Here is a 25,924-nt window from a genome sequence, read left to right as displayed (position 1 = left end):
CACTTTTTGTTCTTTTTAGTCTCAACATAGTCAAGCCATAATTTGCAAAATGGCGAATAAAGTGTTCGTCTCTATTCTCTAAAGACTCTAAAGCACCCTGATATGCAACTGTTCTAGTGAGCCTAGAGTAATTTCGCTCATCCGCCATTCTGAATTGGCGACGAAATCTGCGAGCTCACACTCGAAGTGGAGTCGCCGCTGGCCGCCCGCAGTTCAATGAAAATCGGCCGCAGAGTTCGTTTCATTGAAGGAAAGCAGGAGGCAGGAAAATAACAGAATGAGAGCCGTGCGCCAGCGGAGGAGAGCGAATCAGCGGCGGCGGGTAGAGGGGGCCGCGCCGTGAGCCTCCGAAAGGGGTCTTTCTGGCCGCTGTCAGACGAAGAAGTGGACCCGTCGTGCAACAACAGGTGTCTATCCGCAACTGCGTCGTCGGTGCGGCAAAACACACTCACACACTTTGAGAGCAGAAAAAGCCGAAAAGGAAAATTGTCTTAGCGCCCGGCGTCGGGCAAATGGATGCGGGATCCTGCTGCGTGTTGGTGCGCCCCAAGCCGCCACCCTCGACCCCGTCGTGCGTCCTCGGCGACCAGATCGTGCCCAACCACTCCAACCCCTTTTGGTACCAGAACCACGGTTCGCCGCCCAACGCAGTCGCCAACCTGGATTCGTACGTGCATTTGCAGGTTAGTTGTCTTTTCCTTGTCACCAAATTGCAATTCAACCATGCAACACGGAAATTTAGTTATTAATTTTAATGACATTTTATTGAAAACCAAGAAATAACGAAATTATTAATTTTCTCTTCAATGATTGGAGCTATCAATTAAGTTTTTGATAAGAATAAACAATTCCACGTGTCTGTACTGTATCAGTCCGCTATTTCAGCCCCGCAGGCCTGATCAGCACCTTCAAAACAAAATTCATAAATATACCAGTGAGTGGCTGACAACAGCCAATCGACTTGCATTATTCCCACACTTTCCTCACAGGTATCAATTAATACAGATTTGTAAGTTCAAGTTGTTTTTAATACAAGAGAGGTTTTAATTTTCATCTAACTATACTTAATCCTTTTTAAGTTTTTTTTATGTGAAACATAGCTGAGGACTTTCATATTTCACGCCAATTAATTGAAAATTTACACCACAGCCAATATACGAATTCCTTTTTGTACTGTTTATTGAAATCATGGGCTTTAAGGTAACACTATATTAGGGTTATTTGAAATTTCAAACAAATTCGTTCAGCTAAATGCAAATCAAAATCCGTGTTCGCTTTCGCAACGCAATTCACACCTTTTAATGATATGGCAAACGTGTTAATTATTCCTGCTCATGCCATATTCCGCATCGCGGCACTACTTAGTCAATTATGTAATAAACTAATTATGTACAACTCGGGAAAATCACGTTTACTAACACAAACGGGTATATCAGTATTACATGTTGCTCATTATTAATTAATCAATATATATGTTGAGTCTGTGATTGGCAACGCAACGTGTGCGATCTATTTTTAGTAGATTCATTGATAAAAATGGGTGCTCTGCCACTGCTTGCGGTACAACGGCTTCCTTCCGTTTTGATGGACAGCAAGCGTAATTTCCATCTCACTCAGAGTCAGAACCGCATAGCATAATCGTATGATTGTTTCCTTCCTGACCAGTCATTATACGTGTCATTTCTTCAAAAGAAATTTAGTTACGTTGCTGTTTAAATTTTTTAAGGAAATAAACTATCAAATTAAATGTTTAAATTGCAATTATTTGAAACTTATATTATTGGAAAATTGTATTAAATTTAAAGTTTCGTAAGCTATCGTTTTTTAATAATTTTCATAATTCTGTTTTTTCGAGTTCAGTAGCAAAGCAGAGCCTATTTCAAATAGTTTCACTGCTGACAGAAATGATATATAGTAAGGGAAAAGTTTCAATTTTTAATACCTCTCAACAATCTGGAATTTCTCTCGCTTTTAAAAATGATTGACCCGCCAATCACCCCTTGGAAACATGCATTAGAAAGGGCATTTAATCTCGAATGTAAAGTGAACTAGCAAAAAATGGGCCGAGGGAGGAAATAAACGATGCGGCTTTTTATTCCAAATTACCGTGTGCATACGTTTCCCTAACACTCCAGCAAAACTTTGATGCACCTCGCATAATTTATTACTTTCCGATGGAATCGAATAAAATGTCTAACGAATAGAAATTCCATTCTTATTATTATTTGCAGCCTCCGCGCTCGCACGGAACAAAATTAAAATTCCGCTCTCGCGCACTTGCTGGTGTTCATCGCTCGACAGAAAGAAGTCACGACTGCATTAATTTCGAATTATACGCGCATACATACATAAGCTGCTGCATCGCGCGCGAGAGTGCAATTACCGCCGAGTAAAACGCGATCATTGTCACCTGCGCGTTTTTCTCTTTCTCTCTCTCTTCGAGCAGCGATTGTCATTTTAATGCCGAGCGCAGATCGTGTGAGGAAAATAAACATAAATATGGTGTAGTGCGCCTTTTACATTGTGCACACTATCAACAATAATTTACAGTTTGAATTGCAAATTGCTTGTATGTGTGTGCACATGGCCGTTCTATAGCTCTCTTTATAATAGAGACTAGCTCTTTTGCCCGCTACTTTTTCCACCGCTGAAAATAAACAGCCGAGCGCTTGCAGTTATACGCGTACCCATGTTTCGCGAGCGGCTCAACAAGATTGACCTGCAACTGCAAGCAACCGTGCAGCCCTCGGTGATTTATCTTGACAGCAATCGCGTACGGAAAATTGAAAACGAGTTATATATTACTATCATCGCCAAGAAAGGCTTTTCTCCTTAATTGATATTGGACTGGACTATGGAAACTTGTGCAGAAGACACTATGCTAAAAGTAAGAACGGTGCAAAAATTTCTCCTAGGAAAATCTATAGCCTCCTAGGCAAAATAAAAGATGTATCAAATTGCTGTTTAAATCTCAAGAATTATTTTTTTGCGTTTTAACAAAAAAAATTTGCTATATAAAGGCAAAAAGAGCTGATACTTTCAGCCACCAGATTAAAAGAAAATTTTTACTCTGTTATTTAAAGACGATTTTTATTTTAATAAAATTTGAACATGGACGATGACTAAATTCTTCTGTTTGATTTACTTTTAGACGCCAAACGAACATGAAACACGCATTTTGAAGCGTTGTAAGCTACATTTAAGATCTTCTAAAACTAACAAAAACTGTTTAAATCGCTTCCTGAAATCGCCGGCCTGAAAATCACATGAAAAACGAACAAATTGAACATGCTGTCAGTTTGACGTATGAGTTTTCTACTAAACTCTCGTTTTCCTAATGGATTTTTAATATAACGTATTTTAAAAAGTTATCTTGTATATTGAAAACAAAAAATAGTTTTAAGCTTAAAGCGCCTATTAGTAGCCAACACTAGGTAAAATACCGAGTTTAACCCCTCCAAATGTGATTTTATTGGCAAGTAAATCGCTGGGAAAGGTGAGTAAAAAGCAGTCTAAAAAACGCCTGATTCGGCAACAAAGCCGTATGAGATATTCTTATTTTTATTCATTTTAAATAATGGAAGTGGAAAATTGGGAAAAAATCGGAGAGAAAATTATCTTACTCGTTCTAATGCTGAACAGCAGCTGTTTCGGTTTCTGATTCCTAATCAACAACAGTATTTTTCCCGCAAAAATCCTTTGCACTGCTGCAATCTGCAAAGGATATTGCCTGATCGGCCATTGAAAAGGATAATAACTCAATGGACTCAGTTTGCTTGGTGCAATCAACACAGAAAAGCTTTTAAAATTTTAATGTTTCTTTCAAAAATACTTTTCCTGTCGTCGAGCTGTTACTTTTTTAATCTTGAATTAAATGTTTTGACAGAATTTTAAGATATTCAAGATGTTTTCCTCTTGATGACATGAAATGGCACCAACCTGCGAATAGAATTTTGTCCGAAGTAACCTTGTAAATTGATTAGCGGAAATCAAAGGACCACACGCCGTCCAAGTAAGCAGGCGGATTCCATGCTAATTTCGCATACCGCAGAGGCAAATTGATTTCTCCGTGTGACAAATGATATGCAATATAATCCGAGATAGGAAAAAGTGGACGCAATTGAATAATCCAGTGGAGCAGATATCAATCAAATCGGCACGGCTGGCTGCCAGCAGGCGCAAATTATACGCCGTTGATTGAGTGCATTTCGCTCAATGAGATGCACGCGTAACGGCGATGTGTTTTCAATCGGCCAATGCCATATCCATATATATTTATAGCCGCCGATCGACTATGTTGCACTATTAGTTATGCTGGCGCGCGGGAAGAATATATTCTTTCTTATTTTCCGCGGAGAGGCGATCGAACGATCTCGAGGGCGATTGCACGCAGTTTATAGGCAGATGCATGCACATTCTACAGCTTTATTGCAGTGTGCGCGAGATTATCGCGCGTTTCCCTTGTTAATTACAAAAAGGATTGTGTGTGGGTTGAATTTCAATTCCGCTGCTGAGCTAACTAAGAAAGTCGGCTTCTTATACACTTTGATCCAACAATATTATATGCGGAGAACAGTATGCATTGGCGAGCAGCTTTTACAGCCGCCTTCGTGCACTTCCAGCAGCAACAATTACTCATTAACGTTCAAAGAGCACCGACGTAATTAACAGTCGTGCCACTTCTCGAATGGAGATCGACTTATCAACATTCCTATCTGTGGAGAGTGACTTTTTTCGGTGGCGCTTAAGGTAATCGAATCATGGAGGGCGGTAATCTAGAATAATATAATATTTTTTAGCCTTGATAAATGGCACTCGTTAAATTTCATGGCTATTCAGCGAAAAAAAACTTAAAATATGTCTTAGAATTGACTAGAAAAAAAATTAAATATGATGAAGATCCTATCTATCTTTATTCCGAGAAACTTGACTTTCGAATTGAGTTCATAGCTATGAAATTTTTATAAATACTAATCAATGATATTAATTTGGAAAGTAAACTATTTTTGGGATGGATCAATATCATACTAGAAGAACGTAAAGAGATCTTGATCACCAAATTGATCAATGTAAAGAATAACTATGTTACAATTCTGATTATCAATATTAATCATACATTGTATCCTTTTAAATCTCGTAAAAAAATGTTTGTTATCATAGTTTCAAAAATCAAATATGTAAATACAAACCATTAATAAAAAGTCAGTTATTTCCAGCAATTTCTCGTATCTGGATCAAAAGTGTCATTCTCTGAATATTTTCCTGCTTCTTAAAATGAGCTAATGCATCTAAAATTAGATTCATTGATAATGCGGAAACTTGAGTAAGTTGTCCTAAAAACCGCAAGTTTCCTTCTGGTATAAAGTTAAGTGTTTATCCGCGTAGCCAAAGTTTTTTCCACAGGGATTGACTGAATAAAAACCTCAATCAACGTCAATTTCACTCAGAGATAATTGATTCAAGAATTGTATACCGTGCTTATCTTGAAAGAGAAAATGCCCGCTTGTCAATGAGTTGCCTTATCAGCAGGCCATTCTGTGTAGTATAATTTTTATCTTTCGGATAACTTTTCCTCATGATGTGACATCAATATATAATTTTAACAGGAGATAATGAGTCTAATTTCTGTGACCAATCGAGCACGAATCTGTTTCCTTTTGGAGACACGAACAAGGTGACAGGAATTTCCGAATCGCTTTACAAAAGAATGACACCATGCACTTGAGAGAGCGAGGTGCGAATTAAGATTCAGAGCACGTGCGTCTCTGTGCGTCACCTTTTCCATCCGTCCAAACTGATATTTATAACAACCGAATCATGCTGAAATAATAATGGCATTTTCCCACTTGTCGTCGGCGCATTGTCTCCGTTCCACGGAGAAAATCGAGGACGAGAAGATCATTAGGAGAACGCGGAATGAAATATTTTAATATATACACGCATTCATAACAACTATAATATGCTGAGTGATATATTTAATGAACTCCATACAGCTAGCTCGTTTTGTACGCACATTGTAGGCTTTTGTTGCTCGGCGACAATTAAAACGCAGAAACAATGCCTGAGCATGATTCAGGTCGAACGAGAACCGTAAGGGTTCAATCTGTATATGGGCAAATGAATGCTTGCAAGTGCGTTTTCACAAAGATGTTGAAATTGGGAATATTTGCATAATGTAATCACGATGAGCGCCTGGAAAATTTCTTCTCTCGAAAGAGTCGTGAGACAAGTTGCTTTGATTGAACTCATACTGCCGAGATATTTTTACACACATAACGCAGCTCTTCCATTTTTTATTCATTGTTTTCAGGCTGTCTTTTATTTAGTACATCATATTTAAGATGGTATTTAATAGGATACTAAATCTCTAACTGTAGTAAGGTATTTGGAGGATTCAAAAAAATTGTTGCAGAGAGAATACTAACAATGCGTTGTTTCAATACTGGCTGCAAGACCTCCCAAAAATTTATCATTTTATCTCTAATCCAGTCTAGTCTTTATTCCTTAAATTCACGTGCGAAAAATTGTAATTTTAGTTTCATTTTATTCTGTGAATAAAAGAAATCAGGACAGATTCAGAAAGGACAGCTTCATTAGCATCCGTATTAAAATTTAAATAAAAATTCAGCTTGAATCGGGAAAGTATTATGATTTTGCTTCGAGGAAGAAGATTCCAGAGGCGATTATATGTATATTTTGCCTCTCCGCTGCCCTTGTTATAATAATCCGCTCGTTTTCGTAGCTTATTTAGACTCTGCTCGACAGGCTCTCTCGCGCGCGAGCAACAATTTGCCATGGCTGACTCCTTTGTGCATAAATAAAAAATCAAAAAGTTGCCGCGGATGCAAATGAAATTTATGGTTTCTCGACTTGTTGTTACCCGCGGGGACGAATTCTTTTGTCTTTTGCTGCTCTCGCTCTCGTGAATATAAATTATGGTTTATGCGCGCCGCTTTTGTCTGCGCGCGTTTTGAAAGTTGCCTCTTTTTAGCTCTAAATCTTCAACCAGATATGAATAAATGGAACGGCTGAAGGCACAATTTTATGATTCTAAAAAGCAGAGAGCCTAAATGGCCAACTAAAGTGCACAAGAATGGAACTGGAGGACTACTCTGCCTCTTGCGCATAAAATGACTCTGATCGGAGACTGCTGAGATCATCGCACTTTGATTTCTCTTTTCCTCCGAGATTTCTTTAGAGACGATTGTTATACTTGAAAAGTACTAAATGCGAAATTTAAACATTTATAGGGTCAAGAGAACAAGAAATTGAAGGTTTTAGAGGTTGTTTTATCTCACTGTGTATAGAAGTAGACACAACACTGAATTAATTGAAACTGAAAATTTGAAGAGCTTAATTATTAACGATAAAATGAAATAAAATGCGATAGTTGTGGATTCCTGCGATGCCAGTATAATTTTAAATTGAAAAAAGGTTATTTCCCTTTTTTAAATGAGAGCAATCAATTTTTTCTACATTTTAATATCATTTGATAGCCAGAAAAAGTCAACGGTAATTTTTGGGACGACAAGTGTTGTAAACAACAAAAATGTCTGTAAAAAATTACGCTGAGAAGAGCAACGAAATTACCCAAACCTTGATTTGTGTTATAGTTTTAGCGTTGTAAAATGCGTTTGATTCGGAAAAATGAATATATTCATGTTAATTTGCATCTAAATTAAGAAACTTCCAAAAGCTTTCATTTTCATTCTTCGGACGAGCTTCGGGGAACACACAAGTTGCGTGTGGATGGTGATTAAAAAGCATAAATCATAACTCGTCGTAGTGCAGACCTAATTAAAATGCACGTGGACACAAATTGACGTGGTGCCAAAATCGCATCCTCCGTGCGGCTTGTCGATTCTCCTCGCGTTCGACCGTAAAGCGAATTTGCATATTTTCGGACAGTTATCCACGGCTTACATCGGCCGAGCAGAAGGCCATGACAATAGCAAACAAAAGTCGTAATGAAATTCAAATCATGACCGCCGACGACGACGTTGTGACTTCATTACGAATTTCGCCGAGCGCGCGCGGCGGGAATTCCGCGTAGCATAAAAATGTTTTCACCACCGCGCTTTAGAATTCACCTGTTACACGCACGCGGCTGTCGAATTTCCTGCCGCAAAATGACAGCGAGCTGCTTTTTCCATAAAATTTCGTCTCTGGCGTGCGCTATCTCGGCGTGTCCATCGGCCGCGCGGCGCATTTGTCGTCGCGCATCTCGGGCCGAATTATTATTGCCTTGCTGCGTCGTCTGTGATTGTAATCTTAACTGTTTTGCACTGCTGAATGCAAATCAGCTTTGTTTTGTGCGTTGAGAAACCTTAAGAGAGATCAAGCTTTTTCTGCGAGCGCAGACGACTCAACTTGTTTCGCTGGAAAAATCGAAAAAGCAGGGATTCAATTAAGCCGGCGATCGTAAATTCGCTATCGTGAAAAGTCGACGAGCCGTTGAAAGGCCGCACGTCTTAATTTTATACGCAGAGAGTGCATTAAATTCAACGCGTCACATTTTATTTTAAAAGCACTCATTTTTCCTTAAATACTTGAAGGTAGCTCTTATTGGTGAGTTAATAACGATACATTTTTTGTCTTTTTCAAATTTTAAAGAGGAAAAATGCTTCAAAATAAAAAATAGTTCTTAAATTGTTGCATAAAACAATGATTTCTCTATAAAAGTGAGTGCAATTTATTGTTTGCGTCCTTCGTGTTCTTGTAAAAATGGCATTGTTTATCTACTTGAAATCTTTTTTAAGAGGAGTTTATCGTCATAAGATACACACTGATCACTGGTAGATAAATCTCGTAAGAGGAATCCAGTTCTGTCCCCAAAATGTACAAAATTGGTCTTAATTAATTAATTAAAATACCTAAATCTAAAATTTTCTGTAACTTTTGGTCTTGTTTTGATTACTGCGCTTTGTTCAGTTCATAATTGTTCACACAGTCAACTCCAACTACCGCATATATTTTTTTTTAATTTTGTGCCCAGTATGATATTACTTTTAAAGTATATGAATGAGGTAAACTTTAAAGTTAAATCATATGCCTCAAGTTGAAATAATCTTTACTAGCAAATTCAGGGTTGATATTTAGTTGTAATATTTTAACATGTGCCCTTTTTAAAATTTCAATTCATTTATATTTCTCCAAAACAGCCTTACGTTGCATCTGGAGCACTAGTTTATCTTCAATTTTTTTTAAATAAATATTTAGCCTGTGGCGCCTTCTCGCCACTACTGGCGGTGCGCTCCGACTCGTAGCATAACGTGAGTGGCCGTGGTCATCGCCACTGCACCTTAAGCCTCGCACGACAGCAGTCGCAACAAGCCATTAAAACCAGAGCCATTTCTAAAATGAGAAATTTGTTCAGTTTGAAGTGTATTTTTTGTTCGACAGTTTTAAAAATATTGGGCATAGTTTTTAAATTGTTAATAGCTTTAATTTATGCTAATGTCGTAAAACGCATAGATTAAAATTGCTAAATGAAGTTTATTTGCCTGAAATTGTAATTAAAAAATGGCAGTTCGTGAAATCAGCTGGAAATATTTATTTTAAATCAACTCTCACTGGCATTGCTTTTGATTGTGCGAAAAATAGCACGTTTTTCACGTCACGTAACGAAGCGTTTGGCGAGTGTTCCCCTTTTATACTCTCCTCGCTATTCAATAAAAATCCATCAATGAACGTGTCCACGCGGGCAAACCCTTCATTAAAGTCTCCGCGCGGCGACTGCGGCGGCGGCGGCGAACATGCGGCGGTCCTCCACCCTGCTTTCCCGGCGCCATCACGACTCTTCGCACCTGCCGCGATTCATGAATGGCTGCTCGCGTTCATTGTCTTGCCAAGAGTGAAGCATTTACGGCACTGATCTCGCGGCCAGCGAGCAGCATCCAGATCGCCAGCAGCTTTCTATTAAGCAAGCGAATTCGCGCGAGAGCTAGGATGAAAAATGCAAAGTCGGACACGTGGGACGCAGATTTATATTTATTTTTCGAGCCGTTATGAGCGGTGCCCACTCTCCCAGCACTGGCCCGAGAGCGAGCATAATCCGCGCGTTGTCGGTGCACGCCGACTGCCTGCTTTTAGCACCGCGCGGTGACCCTTTCATTCTTTTATGGAGGACCTCTTTTAGGAGGGCACCAGTCGTAAATAATTGCGTTTTTGGCAGCCAGATTTCTCTCTCTTCCTTCGTCTCTCAGCCGGGATGACACCGACGATGGATTTGAACAAGTTCCCTCGGAAAGCCGCCTTTATTATTGCTGAGATAAATTTTCATCCTTTTCGAAAGTTTATCGATTTGTCTGTTATTGAGTTGGCGTAAACGACATCCGAAAATTTCCCACAAAACAAAGTTTGGCGACAGGACGGACATTTGACAAAAGACTGTCGTATGCGTTTTTCTGGAAATTTTCTTCAATTGTATTTGAGAAGTTTATAAAATCGGAAGAAAATAATTTTTCTCCAATGAATATCCTACGGAAACTTGGTAATTTCAATTTCAATTTTGCATTTTGTGTCCTACATAATGAAGCCCAGAAACGTACAAAAACAGTAAAATATAAAAACATACTAGTATTTGGTTTGATTTTGCACAGGTTTCTTTGCTTTTTAAATAAATTCAAGTTCTTACATGAAGTGCGTTTTCAGAGTTGTTGTTTTCCCAGAGCTTTCTAGCTTAAAAGCAAAAATTACGTTAAATATTTATTTTAGAAGCTTGCAAAAAACCGGATGTCAAAAGCCACAAATCAATTATTTCCTTTTTAATTTTGATGTACCGTAAGTGCAGTTTAATTTTGTAGTCTTCCTCATAAGATTAATGCCACGAGCAGAGCGCCAGGAATTTTCCCGGTATGAAATTCTTCCACTGCAAGATTATCCGCATTCCGCCCGGCTAATTTAATAACCCTTTTACTTCCTTTTGGGGGACACAACCGGCGCATTCCACGCTTTCGTCAAAACAATTCGCTGGCAGGCGAACGAATTTTCGTAAAACTCAGCTCTTAATTAATTTGCATGCCCCCTGTTATTAAGAAATTGCTTGTTTTGATTTATAGCGAAAATACGCAGCGCGCGGATTTATAGCATTTAGTCGGCAAACGTGGCCGGGCAGATAGGAAGGAGAATAATTCCGCTATTAGATCCAGATGTTGTGTGTTCGGCTAGAATAAAACATCTCCGAAAAGCAGCAGCAGCGCCGGGCGAAACTCAAACTCGCAATTATGCGCCCGAGGCGTCTTTTTTATTGGGAGAAAAAAGTTGTCCCGACCACTTCTCTCGCTATGGCCGCCTTGTGTGTGTGGTGTGCGCGATTCGAAAAGCGCTTTTTGATCGCGCACATTATTATTTCAGTAACACGTGCAGCGCGGCTATTCGATCCCTGCTTCAGCTTGACTCGTCGTTAATTACTCGCCGCGGCTGTAAAAAATGCACCGCGCTCTCGTCTTTTCATTCATTTTTCACCACCACTAACCTGGATTGAATATTTTTACGCCCGTGTTCTTTTCGATTCAGTACCGCCATTAACTCAGCTTTACTGCTGTCCCGAAACGAGTGTGAAAAATGTTGGAATGTGCTGGAGCTATCATGTTTTGTATTTTTCATGATTTTAGTTAATTTAAAACAGACTTCGTAAATTTTTTATGCTTAAATTCGAATGATACAGAGGGCAATAATACTATAAAAATGGAGGTTGGGCCAATTTTCTAAGCATTTTACTGCACTTGACTGTATTTTTATAGACGACTTCAATTCCTCTCGACGAGATTTATCCAACGGTATTTTTGTTACATGAAAGGGAGTATCCTTGAAATGAAGATTTCTAGTAGGGGGACAGTGTTTGCCATTCTGAAAATCATAACAAACGTTGCGGCTACTATATAGAGTTGATTTTGTTAGACATATTAATTTTTTATTTTTTAGTAAAATACAGAAATTTAGCACACAAAAAATTGTTGTTCTTTTAATCAGAGTCGGTGTCACATTCTTCACTCTTGATCTCTTTGCGGTATCATCAAGATATCTTCAAGTTCTACTAAATAGCTTTAATCTATTATCATCTATCACTAAAAAGAGATTTATCTCTAAATTTACTTTTTAGTTTTATTGATATGAAAATTGATACCGCAGTCCGAGTTCCATAAATATAGCTATAAACACCACTCACTATAGTCAATTGTATATTAGCATACACTGCGATCAGGGCAGACAGTTCACCTCGCAAACCTTCCACTCTTTCGCAACAAAAGCAGGTATTAAAATCAAACATACTAACGCAAATCATCCACAGTATCCTGGGAAAGATTGCTTCGCATTTTTTGTTACCAATGCAAAGACACTTAATGCAATTTTTTCAAAATCTTTAAGAACCAGACACATTTTGTCTTGAATTTCATTCTTAACTCTTTGGTTTATGCAACAGCAATTAGGATTTTTGAGTATCATTCCCATATTATTGTAAGAGAGAAAAATTGTATTTATTCAAGAAGAAATATTTTATCCTGGACAGAACAAAATTACAAATTCATTGCAAAGCATTAGACACACAATGTATTATACGGATTGGACTGCAAAAAAGGCAAACGCAATAACTCTTTTGCAGATGGCACGAAAATGAAGTATGGTGCGCAATTACGTGTTTAAGTGTGCGCGCAGGGCATTAGTAAAAATAATAAAAAAACGGCGAACGAGAGAAAAATGGTCGAGCTCAATTAGAGCCAAGATTTATGGAGGCTCTCGTGTGTGTGTGTGTGTATCAGTATATATATGGCAAAATTCCCGCTAGTCGCACTTGGAGCACAATAAATGCACGGAGAGATCTGCCCTTTTTGCAGAGCGCAGAGAATTGAGAATATTTCACAAAATATCGGTGTATCACAGGTGGATCTCGTTTTTATTTTTACGAGCACGCGTGATGTCGTTAAAAAGCTTTCTCGTCGTCGCCGAACAACAGGTTCTGTTCATTCTTTTCATAATATGTATTCATCCCGAGAAGAGCGTCTTTTCTCGTTTTATATTCGGGAAATGTACGCTCCGTTCGCTCGAGTCAGTCGCTCTCTGCTGATGTGTTTGTTTCGCAATGTGTAATCTATAAATTAGCATCTCGACTCTGGCGACAACCTTTTTATGGAGGAATGCCAGAGAAAATACGAGGAACGGAAACGACCGATCTCTCTCTCTCTCTCTCTCTCTCTCTCTCTCTCTCTCTCTCTCTCTCTCTCTCTTCTCGCTGCTAATACGACTGTTAATAAATAAATGTGTATCAGCGCTCGTTCGCTTAAGGCAAACGCGTGCAATATTTATGTTGGCAATTTGAGTCTCCAGAGCTCTCCTTTAAGTGCGAAAAACGACTCTTTCTCGTATTCATATATTGGATGTTAATTGAGGCTTTGATATATGACAGACGTCTCCATTAACCCTTTTAGCACTCGGATTTATTTACCCTTCCTTCACACAAGTATTGTGGAAAACATTACAAGAAAAGCTCCTCTATTTTAAATAATGTTAGAATTTATTTGATCTAATATATTTAATGCCGTTAAATTATGATCATTAATTAAAAACCAGAAACTTTTATTATATGTACATCCTTTGCCTCGTACAAGAAACTCTCAAGTATCATCTAATCATCTAGAAAATTTTAAAATTACAGATAGAGTGGCAAAAAATAGGTTAATACACGTGCTGCTAAAAATTTTGTACGCTTAGTAAATTCTGTCCCCGGCAGCGAAACAAAAATAATTAGTCCAACTCTCGGGTTAATTTCGATTATCTAAAGCATTCGTGCTTAAAAAGCCACTCTCGCGATTACAGTAATAATCGCCTTTGCAGCAGTTTTGAAAAGAATCGGCGCGTAATTGCGACTCCCTGAGGGCAGTGACGAAGACATTGCTGCTTTTTGCACACACAGCTGCGGCGAAAAATGAAAGAGAGAAAAACACCACACGCGAGGTATTATTTACATTGACAGGTTCAGGGAAAAGGAATATTTAACGCTCAACGAGGGCAGGAACGTTTGTTTTGGTTAAAAATCAGTACTTTGTAAGTTTGAATTTAAGATTTTTTTATTATTTTTTATGAGAAAATTTTTTAATTTCATAAAAGCTATTCTTTTTATTGAAGATTTTTGGTGCTATAGAAAAAAAATCAAATTAATAATGAGATGTAATCGTTTTTAGAGATATGGAAATGTTTTGAACCAAGATCTTGATTTTTATGTATTTTTACCGGAAATAATCGAAATTCGCTAGTGAAACCATCTGAAATTAAAAGCTCTTTTTAGAAGCTCTAAAAATCGATATTATTGGTCAGAGAATCGCATAAACATTAATGTCTAGAACTGTCTAAGTTATCTCCAAACCGTCTCTAGTTATTGGAAATCAGTATATAGCATTGTTTACATCTGTCGTTTTCTCTGTTTTAATTACATCCTGTCTCTGACAATCGCCAGTCGCAATTAATCACCGCGCACCCGATTTGCAATTCCCATCTCGTGCAAACTTGAAAGCTAGCTCGGCGTATTTATGGAATGGCAATTTTCCAAATTGATAAAGCCGCCGGCGGCGATCCGAATTCCTCACCCTGACGCAAAAAAATAATTCATCACGATAATGGTGATTACACAGTTTTCGGACTGTTATTTTTTACTAGCCCAGCGCTCAGGAGAGTCGTGGATAATAATTATTTATGTATTTCCATTCATTCATTCATTCCGCACGCGGCCAGTGCAGCAGCTCCTTTTGAATCAGAAGGTGCGGTTGCCGGTCGGAAAAAGCAACATCACGCCGCCGTCGAGCAGCCGAAAAGTGGTTTCGATCCATTCAGATGCTCGGGCACACATAGCGTCTCTCTCGCGCTGAAACTGGTTTTTCGCTGGCTGGCTCCGCACCGCTGCTGCCAGATTTTTGCAGCTTCTCTCGTCGGTCCAGGGGCAGTGAAATGTCCGCTGGCTGCAGCACGTAGGCATGCCGACGAATTTACTCTGAAGCCATCATGCGCGTTTGTCCAACGCATTAAAAATTAGATATATATGATGCAACTCGATCAGCCGCGAGGAGTAGAAATTCACGACGGGAGTTTTAAACGAGATTACGCACCGCACTTGTTGCTCCAACCACTTTCGTTTTAGAAATTCTGACTTAATTTGGTTAAATCATCTGTCTGTATATTACAAACACAAAACGAGAAAATCGGTTGCTTCATTTAATTATTTAGTTTGCTAAAAACTAATCGTTCGCAGAGCACGGAGGATTTAAGAACGCTTTTTCTACGACGGAAATGCATTCAGAGAGAGTAAAATTCCGATGAAAGCGTATCCCCGAGAGGAGGGAATGGCACGCCATTTAAGCAATAAAAGTCTACAAGGATAATGAGTTCATTTTTCCTTGCACTAATAGAACCACTTTACAAAAATTAAAATTTTTTATTTTGGGATTTTAAAATAATATAATATGCCTAAAAATTCTCTTTTTTTGTCATCAAGATATTTTTGTGTCAGAAATGTTTATTAATTCCAGGAACTTAAATGCGTCAATGAGAATAATCTAAATCAGTCCCAAACGTTATCAGTAAATTAAATAGACTAATAATTATAGTGACATCGTCACGCCATGCGATAAATAAAGGAAATCTTCCTAACTCTTGACGCTCTGTTCAAAGATTAAGACTCAGCAAAACATTAAATGACACAAAAACAAGGAAAGTTAATCACGTCAAGTGAGTGGTATGTTTCATGTTGAAAAAATCAATGAAACTTTGAGCTTCATTAAGAGGTGCGATAACAAGTAACACGCAGCTCATAAACACGCAATTATTATTTTCACCATAAGTCAAAGTTTTGAATCCTGTGCTTGGGATGTTTCCGAGAAAACTGCTGCTTGCTGTACTGCTGAGCTATAGCTTTTGGATTGATAACGAAATTCGTAAGCAAATATTGAACGTATACCCTTTGATGTTAAAAGCTGCGATAAAACAGCGCTTATCGCAGCCAGCGAGACTTTAAATAAATTCTTATATAGCGACAGCATCTATAAAAATTATTGATGCCTGATAAAATTGGTGCCACAGAGCTTTATTTATTTATCCAAGAGCGTTGCAGTTGTTGACTTTGAAAGTCAGTCCATCTTTATCGCGAGCAGAGTTTTTCAGCTAAAATTTTTTGCCACATTAACTCCGTCGTCGTCGGTTTTCCTGTCTATTAGACACGTGTTGTTTCCAAAAGACCCCAGCATTGTTGTCCTCAGACGGCAAAAGGGGTGGAAGGTCATAAGAAGTGGCGGAAATTTTAGGGTACGCAGAGCTAAAAAGTGTCATGTTTCGCCCGCCAAGAATAAAAAAATACATCAAAAGCGGCGAAATATTTTTTTAAAAAAATACTAGCTTTGCTTTTAGGACTTTCAAGTTCAAATTAAAAGTTACTTCCATTGATTATTTTACATATTTCTACAGAAAGATCCCTAAGAAATATTGAAAATTTAATAGCTCGATTAACAAGATTGCATTTACTTTTATTTGAAAATTATGGTAAACTCGAGTGTAAAAATGCCTTTACTGCATGGCATTTTTATATTGTCAAAATAGTTAAAATAATATGAGGTGTTCACAAAATTTTAGAAACTTGAAAAATATCATAAAAACATTTACTTTGAATCTGCGAGTGTTAAACCTGCTGGATATAGCAGGTTTTGAATGTGATTTTTATCAGTTCTCAAATTTACAAGAAATGGAATTTAAACAAATTCTGTATTGTAAAAACGTACGTAAGGGAGAGGGATTCTGATTTCTTCAAATTTCGGGATGTCGTTTTTGTGGTTAAAATTTATCTTTTGAAATTAAAATATTTTGAAGGTAATTTCGATACTGAACGAACGCACTGATATGGCACAGAACTGTATAGAACCAATGATGAATAAAATTAATTTGCTCCAACTTTTATGATTCTTTATATAAACTATAAAAATTTGAAAGCTGCTGTATGAGTCGTGATTTAAAACTCTGCTTAGACAAAAATGAAAATGAACACAAAGTTTAAAATTGTCCGAAAAGGATTTTTGCAACAACTTTTTGCGTAGACAAGATTATTTTTGTGTGCACATACTATTTTTGTACTGACGAGATAGCTGCGATTAGCAGCTGAACAAGCACCAGCCACTAATTCGTCTGAACTTTCTAGATTTGTATAGTGTTTTAAAAGTAACATTATTTATCTTTTTATAAATACAAAATTCGGTTTTTTACTCCCACAAATTTGTAGGATCAATATTTCAAAGCAATAAATTTGTAATCTTTAATTTACGTCCGATACAAATATATTCTTGCTCGGCAGGGCTCGGACATGGACTCGATGATGTACCGCCAGCAGAGCGGCACCGCGAGCGGCGTCCACCAGCTGAACAACAACACGTCGGCGGAGCACTTTGAGCCGCCGAGGAAGAGGCCCAAGCCAGACCCAGACGCCTTCCTGCTGAGCCCTGATGACGAGCTGCTGAAGCCTCGGCGGGAGAGCGCGTCGCAGATCGACGAGTTCTTCGTTGAGTCCACCACCGGCAGGTTCAACAGCATGCGGGTGGCAACAGGCAGCGCCGTTGTCGATGACGACGTCTTCCTCAAGCCGCTCTGGGAGGAGATCAACAACATGCCCAAGTGGGAAGAGCCGGCCGAGCTGATGCCGACGCCACACCAGACGCCGATGGGCCTCGACGGCGCCACCAACATCAAGCTGGAGGTCACCACCAGCGACCTGATGCCGATGCAGGTCAAGCAGGAGAAGCAACTGCTGCCGCCGCCCATGCCGGCCGGCAACTACAACAGCTACTGCGCAAACAACACCTTCCAGACGTCCAACCCCAACCAGAGGGCCAATCTGGGCTACAAGATGGCCGCCAGCCGCTCGCTCAACTACCACGTTCCACCGACGCCACCAGCGAGCGAGCCCGGCTCCTCGCCCGGCGGTGGCAACAACACCGCCGCCCCCGGCAACAACAACCTGCAGGTGATGATGAGCGCCGCCGCCAGCCGGAGGACGCCGCCCCCGCCCTACCACCCTACCACTAGTCTGATGCTGACCGAACCAGGACAACAGTCGCCGCTGTCGCCGCAGCAGCAGCTGGCCGTGGTGCCGCAACTGGGCCAGATGGACGCGACGCCGCCCGGCGCTGTACCCCACCACCAGCACACCACCGTTGTCCACAACTCGCAACTACCCTTAAAGTACAACAGGAGGAATAACCCTGAGCTGGAGAAGAGGCGGATTCACCATTGTGATTACCCTGGTAAGCCAAGTTTCAATAATACTCAATAAAATAACCCAATAGCACACTTGCATCCTTTAAAGGCCCCTTGACGGTGAACTTTTTCGTTATCGAAAATTTTTTTGGATCGATTGTTGAATAAAACTGCCTGTTATTGGTAATAAATTATTGGGAATTGCCGATAGGTAAGTGTCGACAAGTATTGGGGAATTTCAAAGTGCCGACACAAGTTCGCTGTTAAGGGGGCCTTTATTGTTAGAGAGTTGTACAAACCAGTAACTTAGATTTAACTAAAACAATTTTTAAACTAGTATATACTTAGGAATATTACGAAAAATACCAGGAAACGAGAATTTGCTATTAACGATTAAGTTTCCCTCAAGCAGTCATTGTTTATACACTCTAGAAAATTTTAACAACTTCATGTTAAAGTTGTTTTTTGACTATGAAAGCAGGGTTAAATAAGACTCACGTAATCTTGCAAAGTTAAGGAAAAATTTTTTTTAAATAAATATCTGCTGCACCTTTCAAGCAAGCAGACGGATAAATGGCATTAAACTTGATTTTTTATCACGAAAATCCCCTTTTTCATGTTCAATTGTTTTGAATAAATAGGATGTAAACCTTCCTGAAAATAATGATTTATACTGACTGCACGAATGGAAATTGGTCACGACTTACGCAGAAATTCTCTCTTTGATTTGCAGGCTGCACCAAGGTGTACACCAAAAGTTCTCACCTGAAAGCACACCAACGAATCCACACAGGTAACAACAGCCTCCGACTTTTTAACAAGCGACCGCGTCCAATCTTACAATTCCCAAGCTAACAGGCGTTCAAATCTCCATTTTCCGCCGCCTGTGGAGCCGGACAAAGCCGGATTTTTTGTCGTCCCTTTTTATTTCCCCCGAGAACGAACAGTGCCTGGTAATGAGTTAATCGCGCGCGGCTCCAATTAAGGGACGCGCCGTTTGAATTTTCTGTGGAAACGTAATCGTTTCCTCTGCGGCTGCTCAAATACGTAATTTGTCGTCGGCAAAAACACAAGCGAGTCAGAGCCGCAAGCGCCGATTGCGAATACAGCCTTGTAAAAATATTGCACGCGCGCCTCTATTGATAGAGAGTAAAAAAATAAAACACACGGCGGACACTGTGCGCAGAAAATGAAAATAATAAACGCGCGCGGCAAGAGCGAGAAGAGCAGTTGATTTTATTTTCGAAGGCGCTGTAAAATGCTAATTGCGAGCACATGTCGATTATTCACGTGCTTCACGCGAGGCTGTAAAAATTCCGTCTAATTGGAAAAGTGGTTGTGTGAATTGCTATTTTGGAGCAAAGGCTATAAAAAAGTGGCATAATAGTCTTTATGTTTTGGCGAATATGTTCTGATTACAGTTGTTTTTTCATTTAAAAATTTAAAACAAAAAATGGCTGCAAATGTTGTTTTACATGATAAAAAAATTAAATTTTCGGAATTGCATGTGTATGTGTCGTTTACGTCCAGTTTATTACATGATTGCTTGGCATTTGAATAAAATTTTAAAAGAGATGTGAATTTTAGACAGTAAACTGTTTTATGGGATCATCAACTTAAGCATGAATCATGCAATTTTAAAAATCTAAATGTACCTAAAACTCTAAAATCCATCTTTTAATTCGGTTACATTTCTAAAAAAGAGCACATTTTATTTTCATAAGAGGCCCTGGACTGAATGCTAGTTATTTGAGACCCCTCAAAGGTTTTGGTCAATATTTAAATTATTTTTTATCAAAATATTTTAAACTTGTTTTTCCTACGACTGTTTGGCTTTTAGAGAACGTTTTCTAACTTTGAACTGAATAATTCGTGTATTTGAATCGACCAAATAATACCCAAACTTAAAAAGCCTCGATTATCTTTTGTTGTGAAATAATCCAACACACAAAACTATATCATCCCTGTTTTGTCATATTGTGTACTCTTTCGATCCTTTAGTACAGTGGCACTTTTAGTGAGACCACAGAGAACCATACTTTCATTGTGAGCCGCAGAGATGCTGCGCGCGAGAGATTTTCCTGCTGCTCTCTGTATGCGGCGAGCTAGCGGACCGGGAGGAGAGGTAGATTTTACAACGCCGCCCATTCTTATGAATGAGAGTTGCTGCGCGGCTGGGATATGAATCTGGCCGTATGTGTTTGTGTGTGGACCAGCTCCTCTCTCTCGCGCGCGCACTCTTTGACTTTAACGCCTCGAGGTAAACCACATTCCTTCATCTCTCTAACTCCTTCTCCTCTCTCTCTATTTAAAAATTTAATTCTCTCTCTCTCTCGGCCGGCAGCAGTTTTATATATTTATATATACATATATGACGACGACTTCTCCTCCACTAATCCTCTCCCATTATTATTCGAAACCACTAAAGTCGGGAAAAATGAAGCGGCCCGAACGTGTTTCCTGCGCGTAATGATGGCAACGGGCGGTCGAAATTGGTCGCATTTTCGCCGCCAATTATGGGCATCATTGCCGATTTTAGTGGCGATAATTATGCGGCATTCCGCGGACGGATTGATTGTGCGGCCAATCCATTTTAAACGTTTTGCTGAATTCTCCAGATGAACGCGATAATAATTGCAGCGCTTGGAATTTGGAATTCATGCCATCCGAGCAGTTGGCACAAATCCTGAAATATGCGATTCGTTTGTTCGCCTGTGGTCATGGTCTCAGACTTTACGCTTGACATTTAAATTCAACTCAAGGTAAATGGAAAAAGTCAGTAATTGTTTCATGATCGATGAAAGATAATTTTTAAACAGGTTTAGTAAAAATAAATTTTTAAAACTTCCAAAGTAGTATATTTTGATGATTTATTTTTATTATTTTATATCTATATTGATAAAATATTGTCCAATATAGAAATTTTAAAATTTTATATAGAATATTGAATCTAAATTACCATTTTGTCCAGTTTTTGCACTCCGTCTAGAGTTTTAGAGTGTTTTTTAAACAGATAAAATTCTTAATATATTCACACATCATTGCGGTATAATTTAAAACTGGGATTATTCCTTATTTGTCTTAAAATAAACTGTAATTTCTTTCTAGTATTGATAGTAAAAAAGACCCCCGCTTACGCCGCTCTCATTTTTTCCAGATCATGTTAAATAAGAGTGTTGCGTGCCGAAAATTGCTCCAAAATATAATGACAACAAAGGAAGCGGTCCATGTGTCTGTGTGTAGACGACGAGTCTGCTCTCTAGCCGGTGCTGAGAGAGGAGAGAGAAAAGATGCAACCAGAAAAACGCAGCGCATGATCAAATTACAGGGCTTGGGTTGAAAACGAGCACGTCATGATACCGGCAATTTTTTATATTCGAGCACAAAAAGGCGCACATAACGCAAGCGAGGCGAGGAAAACTGTTCTTTAATTTGGTCTCATTAATATTCATGTCGAAAGCCAATTTCCAGCCGCGCGCATTTTGGGGTTTCAAAACAAAATATTATTAATAATGCAACAAACCACGCGAGATGGAGATTGAGAAGAGGTTAATTGGAGTGTAATTTAACTTCGAGAGAGATTAATTTGGACGCCGCTGACACATTGTATGGAAATTTTCAGGCGATAGATTAAAGACTCTTTCGACACTTCACAAAGAGGTCAGAAATTTATCGTTCAAGGAGGGGATCAAAATTTTATTCGTGAAGCATTATTTATTTGTGGAATAAGTAATTTTGTATGTTGTGTAAATGTAATTTGTGGATCTTTAATTTGAAATTAGTTTCCAATGTTGAAATTGTTGTTTTACTTAGTTGATATATTCCCAATTTACAACTATATTGCATATCAAATTAGAACGTTAATTTCCTACTGCTGTTTTATTTCAAACGAATTCAATCATAAAAAAACTTCTGATTTTTTTGCGTATTTTTTTGAATTTCTGGATTTGTAATCGTAGTGTTATATCTTGTTTGATTGAGTAAATGAGTATTATTAGAGCCAGATTTCAATGACTCATATTTTTATGTTGTTTGTGTTTCAAATCGCACATAGCCTAAAATAGTTTTTTAATTAAATAAACCAAATTAAATATCAACTATAAATTGTTGTGAGATTTCAGCTTCGTGAAGTTAGTAAAATCACAACAAAATTTTAAATCAACGATCAATTATAGAATTGGTTCCTCACCAAGCAAAATAAATTTGCTAAATTAAGTCAGTCACCTTTCCCCAAATCTCCTTACACCCAATTTTGTCGGTTTGAAGATCTGAGCCTACATTTTTTAGTGATTTTAAAGGGCAGAGAAGAGGAAAAGGAGCCGATAGCGTTTCAAAACAAAGCAAAACTAAAACAAACGCAAAGCGAGAGCGAGTATAGTGAGCGAGAGGCGCAGAGGCGAGCCAAAAGGTGATCGTTGGCCCTCGAAGGGTTATTGTCCTGGCGGGGACTCTCTGCTCATTTATACCTTTGACCAGCGGCGCATACTAAGCAGCTGCAGATCCGCGAGCGCAGCACTTTTAGTTTATATACACTTGCATGCGGTGCGTGCGTGTTTTGATATTATTAATGGTGTAGCGGCGCGTTCGGCGCGCATTCTAATTACAACCCGCGCGCCGCGCGCACATTAGGCATGCCCGCGAGGCCGCCACCTTGACAATGACATTGCGAAACCGTCGCCGAATCACAAGAAGAAAGAGAGGTTCGTGCATTGTGCGTGCAGTTCGCCTCTGATTAATGGCATTTGTCGCCGAGCCCTTCTGCGCTGCTCTGGTCGTTGTTCGCGCCGCGACCGCCACCGATCGCGACACGACACCTTTTCGCGTGCTGGAATCCTCACTTGGCGGGCACACGCTGCCTTTTAATTAGTCCTTTGTTGTTGTCGCCAAGACACAAACGCCGGACGGACGGACGACTCGAGATTAGACGCCCGGCTTTGTATGCTGAATTATTGCGATTAGCCTGTGTTAGATTACATTGTGAAAAAGGAGGTTGTGTCGATTGCGACCGGGATAAAGTGCACGTCCACTACACGAGAACTATAGCAAACTATCAAGTCAGGCATTTATCTGTAGACATCTTACATTAAGAATTATGTGATACCATTGTCAGTGAAAGTAATTTAACAAAATGTAGTATTCCATTACAGAAATTTATTCGCTTGGGTCTGTTAACTCTGCGATCTCAATTCAATGAAGGCTGTTATTTAAAAGTAAGCTCCAAAATCCCAGAAAAATCCTCGTTGCAAATGTATTTCTAGTTGCATTGAAAATTTTTGAGAAGCTGCAAAGTTAAAGTGCTTTTCAAATGGCGAGAACTATCGACCTACTCGAAATTTTACTATATTTCATTGCACGGAGTTCCTCTGCAAGACGACGCTCAAATTTTGACTAATTTATCGAGATGAAGCAATATCTAACTTGAAAAATTGTTCATAACTATAACTTATTGAGTGAGCAAGTAAAATATAATTTTATTGATTTTTTTATTATTGCACTAATTTAAGTCTAATCGTTCAAACAATGATTAGTTAATTAGCTGTCAATATTTTTGATTGAACTTAAAATATTAGTCTATTGAAATTTCACCCTAAGTTTCCTTAAAAAAAAACACAAACTAAAAAGAGTGTAAAACAGGTAAAAAATATCATTTTTTTTAAAGTAACAGTCTAAACCCAATTTTTAGTTATAAAAAGTTAAAATCAAAGCTTGAAACCACTACGGCAGGTTTTAAAAAGATTAAAGAGGCGGAGCAATTTTCACTTATTTCTTTAACATAAAAAGTATGAATAATTGTAAAAAAAATAGCAGGAAAAGGTCACTTTTCAAGTAAGATACGGCTTTAACCAACCCCAAAACATGCTGTGAAAAAGTGCGGTTAATTCAGGAAAACTACTTATGGACATTGTCTTATTGACAATTTTCCACCTATTTTATCAAATTCCGGCCTTCGCTCCAATTGTTAACAGGCGCAAATAATCGCTATAGCTTGCCTGAGAGATACAGGCAATATTTTCGGATAGAGAAGAAACAAGCGCAAACCCACCCTTCCTTATTCAAGAAGTTAATCAGCTTGTTTCGAAACTAATGTTAACGTGTAATTTGTTGTTTGTTTGCAGGCGAGAAGCCCTACAGGTGCCACTGGGCTGAGTGCGAGTGGCGGTTCGCGCGCTCAGACGAGCTCACGCGGCACTACCGCAAACACACGGGCGACAAACCCTTCAAGTGCGGGGTGTGCGACCGCTCATTCGCCAGGTCGGACCACCTGGCGCTGCACATGAAGCGGCATCAGCCCAAGACGCCCAAGAACCAGCAGTGACAGACAACTTGTTTGCTCAGCAGCCGAAAGAAAACAGTGTCCGGAAGATGCATTTATCCGACCAACCGTCGTTTTTCAACCCTTTTCCAGAGAACAAGTGCCATTTTTGGAATACCGCCAGCTGCTCCCGTCGATTTCCGATTCTCTCTAACCCTTTTTTATTTTGGCGGTGACGAATCTCAAAAGTCTCGATGTTCAGACAAGAGTTTCAGGAATCGGACGTGGAAAGCAGTCTTTTTACCAACATATCACAAATATTATTTTGTGAATTTCGTCTCCAGATGTTACGCAAGCAACATTTCATGGACGGTCGAGATTTTCATGGATTTAATAATTCAACAAAATATAATTTACGTTGTTACCAAATGACCGTTAAGGTAAGAACTATATACAATGCTCTTAGAAAAGGAAAAACAAGTGCCAACAGGTTGTGCCTTAAAATCGCAGCAGGTGCCAATAAATAAGCAATACGCCGTTGCCATTTTTATACCAATATTTGTGTATACTTTTTTATATCGATCCAACTGCGCATTTTCGGAAGTAGGTCTAAAAGACACGTGTTTTGTGTTTACATAATTTAACAAAGTAAATTTGTACAATTTTTTGGTCTCACTCGCAACAAAGAGAACAATAATTAGAGTAGAAATCGAGTTAAAAGGTGATAAATTATTATTGTTTTGGTGAAATTTGAATGTTCAATATGTTACTTGGAATTACCACGAGCGAGAATAATTTATTGAATATGCGATACTTAATATCTCTATGTAATCCTGTTGCCAAAATGATGTCTATTTTATTTTTGTAATAATTAATGCTGCACATGTTGAGTTTGTATATCTGCATTTCCTTACTTTTACCGTACTTAATATCACGTAATTTAATATACAAGCTCTTCGACTTTGTGCAATGTTGCTTAACACGCCCTCTTTCACTTTTGCCATATGTGTTTTAATCAAACATTTTCGTATGTACGCGCATTGGAACATAAAGCCATTCGTGTGTGTGCTCTCTCTCTCTCTCTCTTTCTCCTTTAAGTGTTGATTTATTTTTTAAAGTGAACAATTTTATACGAGAAGCTTCAAATATATTTGTATCAAATAAAATATTGATCACTAAAATTTTGAAATGGGATGTTTCATTTTGCGGTTAAAAATCCTCCAAAATGTGCGTCTCTCATCACAGCATTCCAACGTGTCATTCAAATCATAAATCCAGCTGTCAGCTCTTAAATTACCGTCCGCAGCGTGCGGGATGCAAAGGTTAATAAAACTTTTTGCCGCCTTCGCCTGTAAATAATAACACGCGTAAAAAGTGTACATAATGACGGAGCATCAAGCAATAAATGTAATAGACGCGACGGGATTTCATGCTTGGTCAGCGGCA

General features: G+C 38.8%; 1 protein-coding gene across 1 annotated transcript; it reads left to right on the top strand.

Moving 5' to 3' along the window:
- The first annotated feature begins 304 nt into the window (after window positions 1–304).
- LOC135946902 (dendritic arbor reduction protein 1-like) lies at window positions 305–25,667 on the top strand. The gene is made up of 4 exons (XM_065495376.1): window positions 305–683; window positions 17,327–18,272; window positions 18,959–19,018; window positions 24,342–25,667. The coding sequence occupies exons 1-4, from the start codon at window positions 513–515 to the stop codon at window positions 24,539–24,541; spliced, it is 1,377 nt and encodes a 458-aa protein (XP_065351448.1). The 5' UTR covers window positions 305–512; the 3' UTR covers window positions 24,542–25,667.
- Window positions 25,668–25,924: the final 257 nt, after the last annotated feature.

The sequence above is a fragment of the Cloeon dipterum genome, chromosome X (genome assembly GCF_949628265.1).
Source record: "Cloeon dipterum chromosome X, ieCloDipt1.1, whole genome shotgun sequence".
Lineage (NCBI taxonomy): Eukaryota > Metazoa > Arthropoda > Insecta > Ephemeroptera > Baetidae > Cloeon > Cloeon dipterum.
Note: the sequence above shows the minus strand (reverse complement) of the source record. Positions and strands in the feature narration are given on the sequence as shown.